A 19,195-nucleotide genomic window follows, 5' to 3' on the forward strand; every position below is an offset into this window, starting at 1 on the left:
CTGCATGGCATGCCAGCTTACCAAGCAGCGTTTACTTACTTTGCACTGCGCAGTGCAAATGTAAAGGCCATTGGCACCCTGAAGTGCAAATGATGACATTGGGACTCATTACGGGCCCGACAGTAACCGTGCCGGTGGTACCGGCGGGTTGCCGCCAGACCCGTGAAAAATTACCAGCACCTGACTTCCGGTACCACCGGGCTATTCCACAAGTCCAGCGGCCGGGAAGTTAGGCGCCGGAAATTTCGTTAATAACCATTCCCATGGGAATGAGGACACAGAAGCACTGGCACCGTTGTTAACAGTGCCGGTGCTTCCGTGACGGCTTTTCCTGCCATGACCGGTGTGCCCGGCAGAGTCCGACCTGTCGGGCACAGCGGCTCCGGCCGGCAAACCCATAGTTTGCTGGTCTGGAAACAACAGTGCCGGTAAGCTTACCGGCACCTTTGTTTCCAGATTGGCAAACTTAGAATGAGGCCCCAGGTGACCTTTAGGTAAGTAGTGCAATTCTGGGCACGCTATAAAAAAACATGCATGTGTTGATGAAAGATTACTGAATGGTCTTTGGCATTGCAAGAAATGTTTCATAGCGGACAATGCCAACCAATTTCTTTTCCACCTCGTTAAAAGGCGACATTAGTCAATAAATGGACGGCATTCTTAAAAGGCAAAGGCTTGGTTGGAAAGTGGTAAGAAAAGAAAAGCACATCCTGATGACAGCCTCAAGCACATTGCCCATCAATGTTCCCCTTACCGTCACATGACAATGAAGAGTCCGTGAAGTGCACTTCTCCTGATTTCACTCTGAACCCAAGCTTGCAAGAACAATAGTAACTGCCAATGCTGTTAGTGCAAGTGGAACGCTTTGGGCATGTGGCAGCATTTTCACACTCATTCACATCTGAGAAATGGAAAAAGGCAAACAATAACATCAGAAATCCTAAGAGGTCACTGCGCAGGCGCAAGACACAGCAATCAAACGTTAGCCTTTTTTTTATGAGCAAATGTTAACGAACCAATGAAAATGACAAGCACTGGTCACATGTGCTCTCTCGTGGCAGCGTGATCAACGAGTACCAAACTACTGCATAGCCCAATGCTGTCCCAATGCATAGCTCCCCCCTCTAGGAGATTTCCCTGGAGCACCTGAAGAAAACAACCCATAGTGGGAATTCTTCTGTAAGGTATCGGCTATCGATGAATACACATGATTCATTTACTTTTTGTACAATATGCAACATTTCAGCCAAAATCAATTAGCAATTCATTTTTTCTAGGTTTCCTGTTCCTGTGGAACTCACCACTCACATTAACTATAGGGCAGTGCTGCACTTTGGGAGGACCTATGTATTTTGGACTTTTTTTATATTGGGGAATGGATTTACATGTTTTTAAATGCTACTTCCCTGAAATACGAATAAAGGAAGAAATTGAAGAAAACATTGGTGTGGACCCGGACTTTTCTTTTTCCGATTTTGAATGGGCCATGAATAACTGGAGAGTGCAGCTCGAATTCCCTACCTGAAAGTTAGAATTGTTAATATATATATATTCATTGAAAAAACTTTGTTAAAGGGACGTTATGGTTCCAAGTAAAACTGAAAAACCCTTGAAATTCGCCAGTTATGGTAAGCTAAGCAACCATAACTCGCAACACCACCGTGCACTGCTAAGCCTAACACCCAGGACATCAAAGATGACATCACAAATGTGATGTCCTGCGGCGTCCCGGTGTAGGAAGGAAAATCTTTTACCAAGATGGACACCATGGAAAGGGAAGGCGGGTTGTATAAAGAGAACACAACAGGGCATGGGTAGGGGGGACCAGGAGGGAGACACGGGCATGAGAGGAGGGTGGGGGGTAACAGGGGAGAGACACGGGGCATGAGCGGGGGGTGGGGGTAACAGGAGGGAGACATGGGGCATGAGCAGGGGGTGGGGGCAACAGCAGGGAGACATGGGGCATGAGCGTGGGTTGGGGGCAACATCAGGGAGACACGGGGCATGAGCGGGGGGCAACAGCAGGGAAATACACGGGGCATGAGCGGGGGTGGGGTCAACAGCAGGGAGACACGGGGCATGAGCGGGGGGTGGGGGGAACACGAGGGAGACACAGGGCATGAGAGGGGCGTGGGGGGTAACAGAAGAGACACAGGCATGAGCGGGGGGTGGGGGGCAACAGGAGAGAGACACTGGGCATGACCGGGGGGTGGGGTGCAACAGGAGAGAGACACGGGTCATGAGATGGGGGTGGGGGTAACAGGAGAGAGACACGGGGCATGAGTGGGGGTGGGGGGCAACAGCAGGGAGACACGGGGCATGACCGGGGGGTGGGGGGCAACAGGAGAGAGACACGGGGCATGAGAGGGGTGGGGGGTAACAGGAGACAGACACGGGGCATGAGCGGGGGTGGGGGCAACAGCAGGGAGACACGGGGCATGAGCAGGGGGCGGGGGGAAACGAGGGAGACACGGGGCATGAGAGGGGGGTGGGGGGTAACAGAAGAGAGACACGGGGCATGATCGGGGGGTGGGGGCAACAGGAGGGAGACACGGGGCATGACCGGTGGGCAACAGGAGCGAGACACAGGGCATGACCGGGGGGTCAGGGTCAACAGGAGAGAGACACGGGGCATGAAAGAGGGGTGGGGGTAACAGGAGAGAGACACGGGGCATGAGCGGGGGGTGGGGGGCAACATGAGAGAGACGGGGGATGAGCGGGGGGTGCGGGCAACAGCAGGGAGACACAGGGCATGAGCAGGCGGTGGGGGAACACGAGGGAGACACAGGGCATGAGAGGGGGGTGGGGGGTAACAGGAGAGAGACACGGGGCATGAGTGGGGGGTGGGGGGCAACAGCAGAGAGACACGGGGCATGACCGGGGGTGGGGGGCAACAGATGGGAGACACAGGGCATGACAGGGGAGTGGGGGGCAACAGGAGTGGGAACAACTGGCATGAGAGGGGGGTGGGGGGTAACAGGAGAGAGACACGGGGATGAGAGGGGGTGGGGGTAACAGGAGAGAGACATGGGCATGAGCGGGGGGGTGGGGGGAAACAGCAGAGAGACACGGGGCATGAGAGGGTGTGGGGGGTAACAGGAGAGAGACACGGGGCATGAGAGGGGCGTGGGGGTAACAGGAGAGCGACACGGGGCATGAGCAGGGGGTGGGGGCAACAGCAGGGAGACATGGGGCATGAGCAGGGGGTGGGGGGCAACAGCAGGGAGACACGGAGCATGAGCGGGGGTGGCGGGGAACAGGGGAGACACGGGACATGAACGGGGGGTGGGGGGGAACAGGAGGGAGACACGGGCCATGAGCAGAGGGTGCAGGGGAACAGGGAAGACACGGGGCATGAGCAGGGGGTGGGGGAAACAAGAGAGAGACACAGGCATGAGCGGGGGTGGGGGGGTACAGGAGGGAGACACGGTAATGAGCGGGGGTGGGAGGAAACAAGAGAGAGACACGGGTAATGAGCGGGGGGAGGGGGGAACACGAGGGAGACATGGGCATGAGTGGGGGGTGGGGGGGTACAGGAGGGAGACATGGGCATGAGCGGGGGTGGGGGGAACAGGAGGGAGACACGGGGCATGAACGGGGGGTGGGGGGAACAGGGGAGACACGGGGCATGAGCAGGGGGTGGGGGCAACAGCAGGGAGACATGGGGCATGAGCAGGGGGTGGGGGGCAACAGCAGGGAGACACGGAGCATGAGCGGGGGTGGCGGGGAACAGGGGAGACACGGGACATGAACGGGGGGTGGGGGGGAACAGGAGGGAGACACGGGCCATGAGCAGAGGGTGCGGGGGAACAGGGAAGACACGGGGCATGAGCAGGGGGTGGGGGAAACAAGAGAGAGACACAGGCATGAGCGGGGGTGGGGGGGTACAGGAGGGAGACACGGTAATGAGCGGGGGTGGGAGGAAACAAGAGAGAGACACGGATAATGAGCAGGGGTGGGGGGTACAGAAGGGAGACACGGGCATGCGTGGGGGTGGGGGGGTGCAGGAGGGAGACACAGGTAATGAGTGGGGGTTGGGGGAACAGGATATCCGCTCCTCGGTCCTCCGCAGGCCACTGTGTACCGATGGCGTGTCTCCTGCAAGTCTGCAGCAGCCTGGGATGTTCAGGAAGTGTAATCCACATGAACCTCACACAGCCCCATTGGAGGCCCCGCTGTCCTCTGATCTTATCGCATCAGAATTTTCACTTGTTACGTTGTGATAATCACTTGTGAAGTCTGAAGTCACCGCAGAGCTTGCCACAGATGCCAATATACGAACAATAAACTAAGATGGCGGGCGTCTCTGAAAATAAGACGCACTGCATGCTTTACTACAGCCAATGGGAGAGCACGTCAGATATCCGTGGACATCACGCAAGTCGCTTGTCCAATCCCCGACCTGTCCGCGGAGCGAACAGGGAAGTGTGTCCGCGAAGCAGACACAGATATCACTAATTTTTTTCACTTACATTTTTGTATTTTTAAAAAAAACTACTGGACGGATTTACACCAAATAAAAAAAGCATGCTTTCGGGACCAAGCCGCCGCTCCTGCTGCAAATTTGGTGTAAATCCGTCCAGCGGTTTGGGCTGTAGGCGTGATTAAAGTTTTGTCTATGGAAAAAAAAAAGTTTTGGGTCCCCCCCTATAACTTTGCCCCCCCTGGACCAAACCTCACCAAACTTTGCATAAAAATTGGGCCATATACGTGTTCTGCAAAGTTTGGTGAGGATTCTTCCAGGGGGAGCGAAGTTATAAACCGCCCAAAAAGGGCTCTTCCTATGGAAACAGCAACTTAACCATAACTACATGGCCACTACTGTGGCCATGTAATATATTACACAGCCACGGTAGTGGCTGTATAGTTATGGTTAAGTTGCTGTTTCCATAGGAAGAGCACCTTTTGGGCGGCTTATAACTACGCTTCCCCTGGACGAATCCTCACCAAACTTTGCAAAAAAATATATGGGCCACTCTGAATTTTTTTGCAAAGTTTGGTGATGTTTGGTCCAGGGGGGGAAAAGTTATAGGGGGGGTCCCAAAACGTCTTTTTTTTCCATAGACTGAATGGGGGCAAAACTTTGCGCACGCCTACAGGCCAAACCGCTGGACGGATTTTCACCAAATCCGTCCAGTAGTTTTCTTTAAAACGTTCAAAAAGTAGGTCAGGAAAATGTTGTGATATCTATGTCCGCTCCGCAGTTACACTTCCCTGTTCGCTCCGCGACAAGAAATCGGTTGGCTAATCTGTAGCGTCATTTCCGCGGACATGTGGCGTTTTCACTGATTGGCTGTGCAACAGCGTGAAGTGCGTCACATTTCTTCACTGCCTCCGCCATCTTTCGTTCATCTTTTGGTGTACACGGACATCGCCGATAAAACATACAAAACAAGACACCTATGGACTTGTTATACTAATGAAATACTGTTTCCGAAGGTGAGCTTTAATTAGCTTGGGATGGAATGTGGCAGCGCAAACTCAAAAAGTGGTGTTTTCTTGCCACAAAGTTCATACAGTAAAGTGGAAGTTGGTGCTCAATGTACGGCGCCCAATGCCTGCATCTGTGTTACAATGTTTTCAGATTAATATTGAAGTCGGACTGGCATCCTACATTTTGAAATCTGAGCCCGCCACCTGGAGTGTTTGTTGGAAACAGTGGTTCTGGAGGCGTATGGGAGTAGCGGTTCTCATGATAGGATTGTCATATGTTGTTGCAAAGTGAGAATGTATTTGCCTTCTGAGTGAAGGTCAGTTAATTTGCTTTTTTGGTTGCAAGCTCAGTAGGCCCACACATCCAAGTCAATCCATAAGGGGCTATTGTTTTTTGACCTTGAGCGAAAAGGGAAACTTCAAAAGCTATGCAAGGAATGAGAGCTTGGAAAACCATTTGATAAGGTTATGTTTTGAAATCGTTTGTAAGAAACATGAAATATCAGTTCACAAAGATTCTTCGCTGCGATACATTGCTGTCTGACTTTGCGTAAAGCAATGGAGGCTGTCAAGATCATGTAAGTTTAATTTTGACGACTCTACACCGACCCACGTTTTAATTTTATATTACCCAACACTAATTGTGACAATGTAACTGAAGTATTATTTTTTTGCGCAGTTACGTTTTTCCTTCAATAACAGAGAGTGCACATTGTTAGCGTTTGCAGGCTATGAGTAGAGTCTCACTTGTTGACCGTTATTTCTTCTTCTTTCAAATCTTATGCTTGCCCACATAGGTTTGTGTATCAGTTTGCACGTTTTTTTGGTCTTGTGTAACATCAAGACATGTCATTTTTTCTTGCTTGTCCATTCATGTTGGCTTCATAACTGAATTACCCTCTCACTGTGTATTTGGCCTTTCTTTAACCCTTACAGCGACTGCTGTTTTGCGGCCTTTGTAAGCTTGCACTATATGTACCCATGGTCAACACTAATAATTCCTTAAAATGTCATGTTTGTCCACTTCCATTTGTGTACTACTTTCCACAATCCTTGTGTCTGTTTTGAAATGTTTTCCTAAAGGTTGGGTATTGACACAGATTTTCTCTTACATTTTCCACCTAACTACATCTTGCCGTACTGTGCGTGCCATGGTTTCCAGATACCAAGTGACGCTTCTTTCCACGCCAGATGCAACTGCTTGTGACCGGCTGCCTGTCCATTATAATGTTATGGTATGACAGGCCTGCCCTCCGTCCCTACGCTGAACTAGCTATTAGGAGTGACATAACATCATTTATGATGGTGTAAGGCAACGGTCATGGCGCCGTATTGCAAATACCTGTGCAAACAAAGCGGTTGCTTTAACAGAAATGCATACTTTGTGTATGCGAAAAGAACAGCGTATGTCTCACCATGAACATTGTCAATGTTGCTCTTAGAACCATTGTTATAATGTATTTGGAAATGGGATTAGTCCGTTGGTCTCTGACAGTTGTTTGTTAAATAAAAGTACTTTACAAATTCTGAAATGTTAACTTTTTCTTTTAAAATCCCGTTTATTATTTCGAAATGTAAGGTATCACATTATACGTCGCTGTATGTTTATTTACAGGTTCTGCGTCACGGCACATACTGTTGCTTTTTGGAGGCTGTCATGGAAAGCGAAGAGGGGCAATGTATTTAACAACTGCTTTCCCTTTCTCTGGTGACTATTTTGAAAAAGGGTAGGGCCAGTGGCAAGAATAGAGTTCAGCTATGTCGGAAGCGGCCTCGCGCAACGTTTGTGTCTGCTTCCTGTTGCGAGGAGGTGCGGCTTGACGTACAGTGTGAGCGTGAACTGTGCCGAGGACGCCGAGGGCTCTTCCTTCCGAATTACAGCGAGGGTTCTTCTTTCCGAATTACGGCGGCGTCCCCACAGTGGACTCGTGTTCCGTGGCGGACCCGTTTCTCGAGGCCTGCCGGGAGGAATTCCGCCGCACTCTTCCTGAGTAGGCACCCCTGTGTGCTTTCCGGTGGAGGGGCAGAGGAGAGAGCCTACCAGCGGCGGCGGCGGCTGCAGAGCAGTCTGGGGGTCAGCGTGGAGCGAGCTGCGGTGTGGTAGTATAACTGAGCACCACAACAGCTGGTTCACTGTATTGGACCTGCTCTCCCTCGAGCTAGAAGAAGAGGTGAGTCAAGCAGGGAGAATCACATTGGGAGGGCGCCTCTTTTCTTGCTTGGCACTTTCAATCCTGATATGAATGCAATCTAAGTACATTGATAGTGTATTGATTAATAAGGTGACTCACTACCATTAGCCGCATTTGTTCATTGATCTGTTCCATCGGCCCTTAGCAAGTTTACTAACCTGGGGTCTGGCAGAGAGAAACATCGGATCTGGTGTTTTAGCCGCGGAGACTGAGGGCTGCTGCCTTTGATCCGGGGCTATTGACCATTATCAATCATCATTAACTTTGGCTGTCGAGGGAGCGGAACTGTCTGACCGGCTTGGGAGGACCCTATCAACATAGTTCAGAGTTTGTTGTTCTATCTCTGACCAGTGAATTCCCAGTGGCCACTCATACATAGTACCAACATGCAGCGGGAGAAACGGCAGGTTCACTCGATCTATAACTTGCGGAAACCTAAGACCCAACCCATAAAGGAGCATAGGGAGACCCTCAAGAGCGGTGTTAAATCAAAGAAGAATGCTAAACACGTTAAGCCTGTGGTGCATGGTGCAATCACCACATTTTTCCCAGTAAATCCGCCCCTTGAAATCAACTCTACAGCCATTGAGGAAACGGCAGTTCCTGTCCTTAGTGACTGCATTTCTCTGAACTCCACAAACTTCGATGATATTGACAACAACTCCCACCTTGATCTCTGTTTGAATATACAAAGAGGGATGGTGGCACAAACACCACAATTGGCAACTAGTGGTATGATACCCCCCACTGGAGACAATATGAGTACTCCCCCCCCGGCTTACAAAATTCAGTGGGGATTAGTGATCGCCTTTCAGCTTCGCCTAATCTAGCCATGGCATCGATGGAGGATGTTCCGGATAACGAGGAAGATGAGAATACCAGACCACATTTTGGTGCTTCAGATATAGCAGAGCTGCAATCATCTGTTGCCGCTCTACAATTTGCGCTTAAGATTTTGTTGCAATTGGTTGGGCGCATTCTGACAAACACCAACATCCTCACTCAGACAATAGAACCGAAGGAACATCCCCGGGAAGAGGCGGAAGCCAATCTATCCACTGCTATACGGCTAGTAGAGGAGATGGAGGATCAGGGAAATATAGGAGGGGCGAGCATAGGGATACCCGAATCTATGCCCAATGCGTCTGTCCAAGGTGTACCCCTCGAGAGCGAAGAGGATCCAGAGCTGGAAAAAAGCGCCTATGCGTTTTATTCACGCAAACAACGTAAATTAATGATAAAGGCACTGAAAAACCAAAAAGCCAAAATATATGCTGTTCCCGCCAGTGTGGCGCCTCAGATAGCAGTGGAGACGCGCTCAAAATAAGCTAGGAAAAGACTAGCGAGAGGGACCATGCGAGCAGCAACGACTAAAGGTCTTCTCACTGATTGGTTGGTGCCGGGAGAGAAATCTATCAGTATAGACTCGGATAAACCCATTATAGTTGCAGTGGAACCAGCGACCGAACCTTGCTCGCCTACAAGATCTGTGCCATATGCAGAGTCGGCTGAAGTGGAGGTGGAAGACACATTAGTCCCTGCATCGCCTGATCCACAGAGTGAACACAAGGACTCTAGTGAGAAGCGTATTTGTTTCATTAAGAACTTATATCTGAGCAGTAAAAACACTTGGCTGGCACATTCGGAATTATTATCTAGACTTTATTATATCCCACAACTTTGTGTGCTGAAATCTGATGATTTCTTGATTGTTGAGCCTTTGAACGGTCCCAATTCTTATGTCTCTGCTTTACACTGTACTTTTATATCGACAGCCAGACTGATTAGGAAATATAAAGAGGAACTGAAGGAAGTAGACATTGACATTGATGTGGACCCTAATGAAAGTGAGCAGGGTGGTGATCTCGGAGACACTACCATTCTAAGCCCCTCAATGAATGATCGCAAGTCGGCGGCAGGAACTAATCCAGCATTGGCGGAAATACAAGTCCTAAAATCACTTCTGGAATCTCTGCCGGGAGCCCTTCAGAACCTTTGATCTTTCTCTTTTCTTACCTGGAATTGCAGAGGCTTTGCTCACTTACTAAGGCCTAACGGTTCTGCAGATTTATTGTCTAAATACAGTTGCATTTGTCTTCAGGAGACCTGGGCACTGGACCCCTTATTATTGGACGGTTTTGTTATCCATCAATCCTTTGCAAAACAGGTCATTAAGGGACGTCCATATGGGGGTTTACTTACGGGGGTGGCCAACACAGTTGTATCTCGTAGGATTCAGTGCAAATCGGAGGAGAATCTATTGGCAGTAGAAGTAGAATACAGTGAAGAAAGGGGTCTTTGTAGGTTTCTTCTTATCATCTTGTATAATCCCCCTGGGGCGGTAGTCAGAGAAGCCCTTCAAGAAGCTTTACACGATCTAATGTCTTATTGGTCACTGATGCCTGGTTATGTTGCAGTGGTGGTTATGGGGGATTTCAATTGCCATATGACAAGCAACACTTTTGGATCTTCTAACTGTAATCTACATGGAACATGCTTAATGACACATAATAAAAGGGAGACGGAAGGTCTAGGATGGCTTAATCTGTTTGATCATTGGGACCTAGGTATGATTAATGGATGCACTCTCGGAGATAGACCTTGGAAACATACTTGATCTAATGGCATTTCATCTAGCATGCTGGACTACATATTTATGTGCCCCACGATGCAGTCTAAGGTTGTTGATATGAGGATGATGAACAACAATTGGAGTGACCATGCGTTGCTTCTCTATACAATATGCATACCTAGTCCTCCTGTCCCATTATCGAATATTGGCAGTATTAATCTCAATCAGGTAGGGTCTAGAATAGTCTGGTCTGAACAGAATATCAGATCGGCTACCGAAGCCCTTAAACTCACTTTCTCTGGTGATTTTCCTGATTTTAACCTTATGACCGTTGATGCCATTGAGGATTGGATACTGGCATTTTCAGGCAAGCATGCCACAGTGAAAACGGGACGTATGCTAAGAACTGAGGGTAATAACCCTGCCTACAATAAAGGAATTAGGGACGCCAAGAGAGGGATGAGAGCCGAAATACAGGGTATTAAGACCCTGAATTTGTCGGCCATGCAATAGTGCAAGAGTGTAAAAAAAGCGCAAGGAGCTATAGAACTAGCGTTAAAGCATAAAAAAAGAAGAAAGAAATATAGCCTATCAAAGGCTTGTGCAGACTATATGCTCTAGGAACTCTCACAGCATTTGGTCACTCCTAAATGAGACCAGGGAGAAGGTTAAAGGCCTGTTAGTCAACCCCATTAGTGAGGAGAACTGGGTAAAATTCTTAACTGGTCGCAACTCGGGGGAGACAGAGTTTTGTACTACATCTCTCAAGAGGAGGCCTCATTGTCCTCCCTTTGATGTTTCCTCTGAGGCCATTCTGAATAAGATAACTGGTCTTAAGTCGTCCAGAGCGCCTGGCCCTAATGAGCTAGCAAATGTAGTGATTAAGAGCTCCCCTGAACTCTGGTCTGGCATATTCTCCCTATTATTTGTAAAGGTCTTAGCGCAGGGGGCTATTCCCCAATCCTGGCAAACAGCTATTCTTATTCCGGTGTTTAAAAAGGGCAATCGTAGTGATCCTAATAACTACAGACTTCTTTCCATGTTAGATATTTCTGGCAAGCTTTTTGCCTCCTTATTAAGTGAACTATAGAAATGGGCAGAGGAGGCAAATATACTATGCATATTTCAGTGTGGATTTCAGCGGAATTTTTCCACCTCGCATAATCTACTGGTAATGGATATTCTGCATACACGGGCACTTCACAAGGGACATCCTTCATCATATGCATTATATATAGACTTTTAGGCTGCATTTGATTCCATCCCCGGAGCTAGACTCTGGGTGAAGCTTGAAGCAATGGGCTGCCCTGCTGGTCTCCTCTACTATCTGCAACTTCTCCATCAAAATACCACGGTTCGTCTCCGACTTAATCAGGAAGGTGAGACGATGTCACACCGCTTCCTAGACCACGGACACATCTTTCCGCTCACCCCTCCTTGTCTATCCATTCCCACACTCCCGACACTCGTGCATTATGCTCCCCACTCACGTCGCACACATCAGGGCACGGCATGGCATGTTTGGGGGAGCGGGTGTTTATCGCCCTTCACGGCGGTGGCAGATCAACTGGAGGCTCCGTCATTTCAGGAACTCACATCCCTTGCGGAGACCGGCGCCTCCCGGTGCTACACGGATCACGTGACTTTGGTTGCCTAGCAGCATTGCAACGCTTTCGGTTCGCATTACACGTGACTCTACGTGCGTCCCTTCCAAGGATAAAAGGAGTCTGCGAACCGAAGGCGTTGCTTCACAGCTGTTTCGTTTTAGATCACGTGACGTTCTCTCTTCGGTCAAGGATTTGCCTGTTACTGACCCTCGCTTGCTCCACTGATTGCTTTTGCTTAACCCATCAAGTACTTTTGGATTTGCCTGTTACCGACCCACGCTTGCTCCACGGATTGCTCTTGATTAACCCTTCAAGTACTCTTGGATTTGCCTGTTACTGACCCTCGCTTGCCCCACAGATTGCTCTTGCTCAACCCATCAAGTACTTTTGGATTTGCCTGTTACCGACCCACGCTTGCTCCACGGATTGCTCTTGATTAACCCTTCAAGTACTCTTGGATTTGCCTGTTACTGACCCTCGCTTGCTCCACGGATTGCTCTTGCTCAACCCATAAAGTACTTTTGGATTTTGCCTATTACGACTCTCGCTTGCTCCACGGATTGTTCTTGTTTAACCCTTCACTGGCTAGGACCTCGGTCCTGCAAATAGGTGGTTACCTGTTCTACCATACAGCTCGTTCCAGCTACAGCTAGGAGACCCACGCCTCGACCCAAGACTTCACAGGTATTCTGGTATGTTGGGTTTATGCACAGGGAGGTATTCGGGCCCTGTTTCTTTACTTAACCACTGTACCTTGCCTTACAGCGCTCAAGGGGTTCTTCCGGCTGTTCCCGCGTCCTGGTTTTCCGGACTTCCACCTGTGGCCTTAATATTCACACTGACAATATATCTATTATCGTCAGGGTGTTTTTTGGGGACAGAGGGGTTGTTCATACTCTACACGACCAACGAACTTCGTAACAGACTGTGAAGCCTTTTTTTTGGTCGTCCAGAGTATGGATCCCTCCGCCGGGGATTCAGTGACCCCTTTGTTACAAGCAGTGGCGGCTCTTAGGACCGACATGACTACCGCCACGGCAGCAATACACCACCGTCTGGATGCCCTGCAAAGCACACGTTTTCCTTTACCCACGGATGCTGAATTCGGTGACACAGTCCCCTCAGACCAACCAGCCCCGGTCATGGCCCCTGCGCCCACTCCTATACTGCTTCCTACGCCTGTTCCCCTTGCTGCCCCCGAACGTTATCAGGGGGATCCTCGGAAGTATCGTACTTTCATCAATCAATGTAGGTTACACTTCTTGTGCAAACCCTTAGCGTTCCCCGATTCTGTTACAAAGGCCGCATTTCTTCTGTCCCATTTGTCTGGGGTAGCGGCCACCTGGGCCAATCCGATGCTAGAGAACGACCATCCCGCTCTCTATGACTTCGATCTTCTTGTATCAGAAATGGCCGAAGTCTTTGATACACGATATAAAGCCCACTCTAGAGATCTCAAACTCCTGGATCTAACACAAGGCAAACAAACTTTGATAGAATACATTACTAAGTATAACCAACTCGCTGCTGAGACATCCTGGCCAGAGGAGAAAAAAGCAATCGTATTCTATCGGGGCCTATGCAACTCCATGAAAGATGCTCTCTCAGTGGTTCCTGCCCTTCCCTCAGTGTTCTCGGATTTGGTGGATCTTGCTTTACAAGTAGACGCAAGGAGATCCGAGAGAAGGGCCGAAACACCTTTCTCTGCCCACTCTGGACATCCCGTATCCACCGCCCCTGTTGAACCCATGCAAATAGGAGGTATCCGTAGTCCAATAACCCCATCCGAACGAGAACGCCGGAGAAACGACAAGGCCTGCTTTTATTGCGGGTTAAACAGACACTTTGTAAGGGAATGCCCCAGACGCCCCAAGAACAAAACATCGGGTTTTCCGAAGGCTCGCCCATGACACAGGGGGCACCGGCGAGCCTGTCTTCGACCCCCTCCGAACCTGCTTTTGGCCCTGTTAGACCGATAGTGGTCCATGCCCTGCTAAAACCCACTGGGGAGATCAAACACATAGTCCATATTGTGATCGATTCTGGGGCCACTGGTTGTTTCATCGATATTTCCCTGGCCCGTCGTCTCAATCTGCCCCTGGTTAGGAAGGAACATCCAGAGCCAGTGCATGCTGTGGACGGTACTTCGCTATCTTCCGGCCCGATCAGGTTCCAAACTGCTCCTATGGAAGTGGTGATTCAAAACATCCATAGAGAAACCCTGGCGTTTGATTTGATTAATACACCACTGTTCGGCATCATACTGGGAATACCATGGTTACGACAACATAACCCATTGATCAATTGGGGCAATGGACAGGTCACGTTTGAGTCGGATGTGTGTCAACATTTCTGTCTCATCGACACAGATTCACTGTCCTCTCCTGCCACGATTCTTGGTGCCATGGCTGCCACCCATATCGACGACAGTGTTTCGGACCCTGTGCCTTCACACACTGTGGGGGCTGTCACAGCCAACATACCTGCGGCCTACCACGATTTTCACATGGTGTTCGATAAGGTCACTGCTGAGGGCCTTCCCCCTCATAGACCGTACGATTGTCCGATTGACCTGGTTCCGGATGCTCCTATACCCAGGGGTAGGATTTATTCGTTGTCACGGTCAGAGGAGCAAGCCCTTAAGGATTACATACAAAAGGCTCTGGAGTTGGGTCATATACGTCCTTCTTGTTCCCCGGCTGCTAGTCCGATATTCTTTGTGCCAAAAAAGGAGGGCGATCTCCGTCCATGTGTGGACTACAGACGGTTAAATGCCATCACCATAAAAAACAGGTACCCTCTTCCGCTCATATCCACGTTACTGGACAGGTTGACTTCAGCATCTGTTTTTACCAAGCTGGACCACAGAGGGGCGTACAATCTAATTCGTATGCGGCTTGGGGATGAGTGGAAGACAGCGTTTTGCTACCGACAGGGTTTATTCGAATACACTGTAATGCCCTTCAGGCTTTGTAATGCTCCTGCCACGTTCCAACGTTTTGTCAACGACGTATTCTCGGACATCCTGGATACGTTCGTGGTGGTTTATCTGGACGATATTCTGATCTATTCATCCTCCCTGGAGGAACACGTCCGGCATGTTAGGGAAGTGCTCTCTCGCCTTAAGGCTAACGCCTTGTTTGCCAAACCTGAAAAATGTCTATTTCATTCCAAGGAAGTGGAGTTTCTGGGGTTTCACATATCCCCTGGAGGCCTGTCCATGAATTTATCTAAGGTCCATGCCGTCACGGAATGGCCGACTCTCGTTAATCTGAAACAACTTCAATCCTTTCTCGACTTCGCAAATTTTTACCGGCGATTCATCGTCGGCTTCTCCTCTATTGTTTCTCCACTGACCGCTCTGACCAGCCCCCTTGTCCCGTTCACTTGGACCTCCGCTCATCAGAAGGCTTTTGAGGAACTCAAGGCCAGGTTCGTGTCCGCCCCTGTTTTGCAGCATCCTGATCCCGATCTCCCCTATGTTTTGGAGGCAGATGCCTCCTCGTTTGCTTTAGGCGCAGTATTGTCTCAACCGTGCCCGACCACAGGTTGTCTACATCCAGTGGCCTATCACTCACGAAAGTTCTCGGTGGCCGAATCACATTATACAGTAAACGAAAAAGAACTATTTGCCATCAAGGATGCTTTACAAACGTGGCGTCATCATCTCATGGGAGCAAAACCTCAGACAGTGGTATATACAGACCACAAAAACCTACAGGACCTGGCCTCTCTAAAATGTGCAAACAGCAGACATTGGCAGCGATGGCATTTGTTTTTTGCCGCGTTTGATTTTGTGGTCAAACACAGACCAGGTCGCATTCATGGCAAGGCTGATGCCTTATCCGTTCTCCCGGAGGGGAGTCCTTGTCCGTGTACCCCGACACACTGCTAGGAGAGGGCCATGTCATCTGTACTTGTACTCCATCCCCCACCATGCTTACTGACATCAGGTGTTGGGTTTCCCAGCATCCTCAGGCACTCAACGAATGGGACATTGCCCTTCACGAGGGGTTACCTTTTATCCACGACAAATTGTTCCTTCCTACGTGTGACGTACGCAACCAGGCGTTAACATGGTCACACGATGCTGCTGTAAACGGCCATCCCGGGCAACAGCGTACTCTGGACCTGTTGCAACGCTGGTGCTGGTGGCCGTCCATGAGAAAAGATGTCGAACATTATGTTAACACTTGTTCCATATGTGCCCAATGCAAACCACGCAAAGGACGGCCTTTAGGGCTACTCTTACCGCTACCCGTACCTCCCAGACCATGGCACACCGTCTCGATGGATCTCATCACTGACCTACCCCGTAAACAGGGCTACGATACCATATGGGTTATTGTCGATTCGTACACCAAAATGGCCCGCTTTATCCCCTGTACTGGTATACCATCTGCTCCAACCCTGGCTCGCTTGCTCTTCAGATCTGTCTTCTGCCTCTTTGGTTTACCGCAGGTCATCATATCAGACCGTGGGTCACAATTCACGTCCTTTTTCTGGCGCGCTCTCACCAAACTTCTGGGGATTGATGCTCGCTTCTCTTCGGCTTATCACCCCGAAAGCGACGGGCAGACTGGGCGGGTGAATCAGGCTCTGGAGCAGTACTTGCAGTGTTTGTCCCTCCAGTACCAGGACTCCTGGGCCAAACTGCTATATATCGCTGAATTTGCGTATAATAACTCCCGGCATTCGACCACTGGTTTCTCGCCCTTTTATGCTCTATACGGGCAGCACCCACATGCCCTTCCGCTTCCTGATTTCCCCTCTACTACTCACCCTGCTAATGCCTGTGTTCGTGATCTGGCCGGTGTCCATGCCCAGACCTTGGTCCATCTCCGTGAGGCCCAAACAGTTATGAAGACAAAGGCTGACCGCAAACGGGCTGCAGCCCCGGAGTATCAGGTGGCCGACCGGGTGTGGCTTTCGACCAGGCATTTGCGGATCCATGGATGTCGCAAGTTGTTGCCTCATTTTGTGGGCCCTTATAGGATCTCCAGGGTCTTGAATCCCGTGGCTCTCAAGCTTTCGGTTCCCCTTTCTTGGAGGATTCACCCGGTCTTCCATACTTCTCTCCTGAAACCTTACCTTGCTCCTACCCGTGTCCTGGTCCCGCCCGCTCCTGTCTCGGTGGCTTCCCAGGATGTTTATGAGGTCAGTGCCATCCTTGGGTCCCGTTTCCATCGGGGTCGACTTCAATACCTGGTGGACTGGCTGGGCTATGGTCCCGAGGATCACTCTTGGGTTCTCTCCCGGGATGTCCGGGCTCTGCTTCTGGTTTCTCGGTTTCATAGGGACAATCCTACTAGCCCACGGGGTCGTGGGCCTTTGAGGGGGGATTCTGTCACACCGCTTCCTAGACCACGGACACACCTTTCCGCTCGCCCCTCCTTGTCTATCCATTCCCGCACTCCCCGACACTCGTGCATTATGCTCCACACTCACGTTGCACACATCAGGGCACGGCATGGCATGTTTGGGGGAGCGGGTGTTTATCGCCCTTCACGGCGGTGGCAGATCAACTGGAGGCTCTGTCAATTCAGGAACTCACATCCCTTGCGGAGACCGGCGCCTCCCGGCGCTACACCGATCACATGACTGTGGTTGCCTAGCAGCATTGCAACGCTTTCGGTTCGCATTACACGTGACTCTACGTGCGTCCCTTCCAAGGATAAAAGGAGTCTGCGAACCGAAGGCGTTGCTTCACAGCTGTTTCGTTTTGGATCACGTGACGTTCTCTCTTCGGTCAAGGATTTGCCTGTTACTGACCCTCGCTTGCTCCACGGATTGCTTTTGCTTAACCCATCAAGTACTTTTGGATTTGCCTGTTACCGACCCACGCTTGCTCCACGGATTGCTCTTTATTAACCCTTCAAGTACTCTTGGATTTGCCTGTTACTGACCCTCGCTTGCCCCACGGATTGCTCTTGCTCAACCCATCAAGTACTTTTGGATTTGCCTGTTACCGACCCACGCTTGCTCCACGGATTGCTCTTGATTAACCCTTCAAGTACTCTTGGATTTGCCGGTTACTGACCCTCGCTTGCTCCACGGATTGCTCTTGCTCAAACCATAAAGTACTTTTGGATTTGCCTGTTACCGACCCACGCTTGCTCCACGGATTGCTCTTGATTAACCCTTCAAGTACTCTTGGATTTGCCTGTTACTGACCCTCGCTTGCTCCACGGATTGCTCTTGCTCAACCCATAAAGTACTTTTGGATTTTGCCTATTACGATTCTCGCTTGCTCCACGGATTGTTCTTGTTTACCCCTTCACTGGCTAGGACCTCGGTCCTGCAAATAGGATTTTACCTGTTCTACCATACAGCTCGTTCCAGCTACAGCTAGGAGACCCACGCCTCGACCCAAGACTTCACAGGTATTCTGGTATTTTGGGTTTATGCACAGGGAGGTATTCGGGCCCTGTTTCTTTACTTAACCACTGTACCTTGCCTTACAGCGCTCAAGGGGTTCTTCCGGCTGTTCCCGCGTCCTGGTTTTCCGGACTTCCACCTGTGGCCTTAATATTCACACTGACAATATATCTATTATCGTCAGGGTGTTTTTTGGGGACTGAGGGGTTGTTCATACTCTACACGACCAACGAACTTCGTAACAGACGACCAGAAAAGTAATCCAAAATAGGGGGGTAAAACAGGGATGTGTTACCGCTCCCCTTATCTACAATCTGTATGTGCATGACATTCTGGCAGCTTTGGCTGGTGTGGATAATGCCCCCCCGCCCAAAATAGGTGAGATTCCTTGTGTAGTCTTAGCATATGCAGACGACCTGGTGGTTTTTGATAACACCATAGGTGGGCTTCGGCGTTCTGCGAATATTCTGTGGGAATATGCGAGGACTAATGGTCTCACCATTAATTTAGACAAGACCAAGGTGCTCAGGTTCACCAGGAAAAAAGTCTCCCGAGTAAATCTCATGGTGCAATCAAGTCATATACCATATGCTTCCTCTTATCGTTATCTGGGAGTGGAAATTGAGCCCAGTGGTGATTACCATCAATGTAGACAAGAACGCCAAATTAGGGCAATTCAAGTCTCAGCATTCATAGCGACATTCACTAATAAACAGGGGGGTTTTACACTGTGGGGAACACGTCATCTATACCTTCAAGTGTTTACCCCCATGATTATATGTGGTCTTGAGTCCCTCCTTTCATTTGATCTAACCTGGCTTCGGCTGATGGAGGGCAAATTTTGGCGTTGGCTATTGGGACTGTGCCCGGGAGTGCCTATGGCACTAATAAGACTTGAATTGGGCCTTCCTTCACTGAGAGCCATGGTACTCAAAAGGAGGGCAGGGCTATACCTCAAGATGCTCAGCAAGCCATCTAATCCCTTATTGTTGGTGATCCTCCAGGAAATGGGC

General features: G+C 49.9%; 1 protein-coding gene across 2 annotated transcripts in view; it reads right to left on the minus strand.

Moving 5' to 3' along the window:
- The window catches only part of LOC138447681 (adhesion G protein-coupled receptor E1-like), a 927,425-nt gene that overhangs the window by 689,935 nt on the left and 218,295 nt on the right, over positions 1 to 19,195 (minus strand). For both annotated transcript variants that reach the window (XM_069603948.1, XM_069603946.1), the window contains exon 3: positions 755 to 901. In XM_069603948.1, coding sequence (XP_069460049.1) covers positions 755 to 901 — 147 coding nt within the window. The remainder of the gene's footprint in view (positions 1 to 754; positions 902 to 19,195) is intronic.

This window comes from Ambystoma mexicanum, chromosome 3q (genome assembly GCF_040938575.1).
Source record: "Ambystoma mexicanum isolate Mex_15411 chromosome 3q, UKY_AmexF1_1, whole genome shotgun sequence".
Classification (NCBI taxonomy): domain Eukaryota; kingdom Metazoa; phylum Chordata; class Amphibia; order Caudata; family Ambystomatidae; genus Ambystoma; species Ambystoma mexicanum.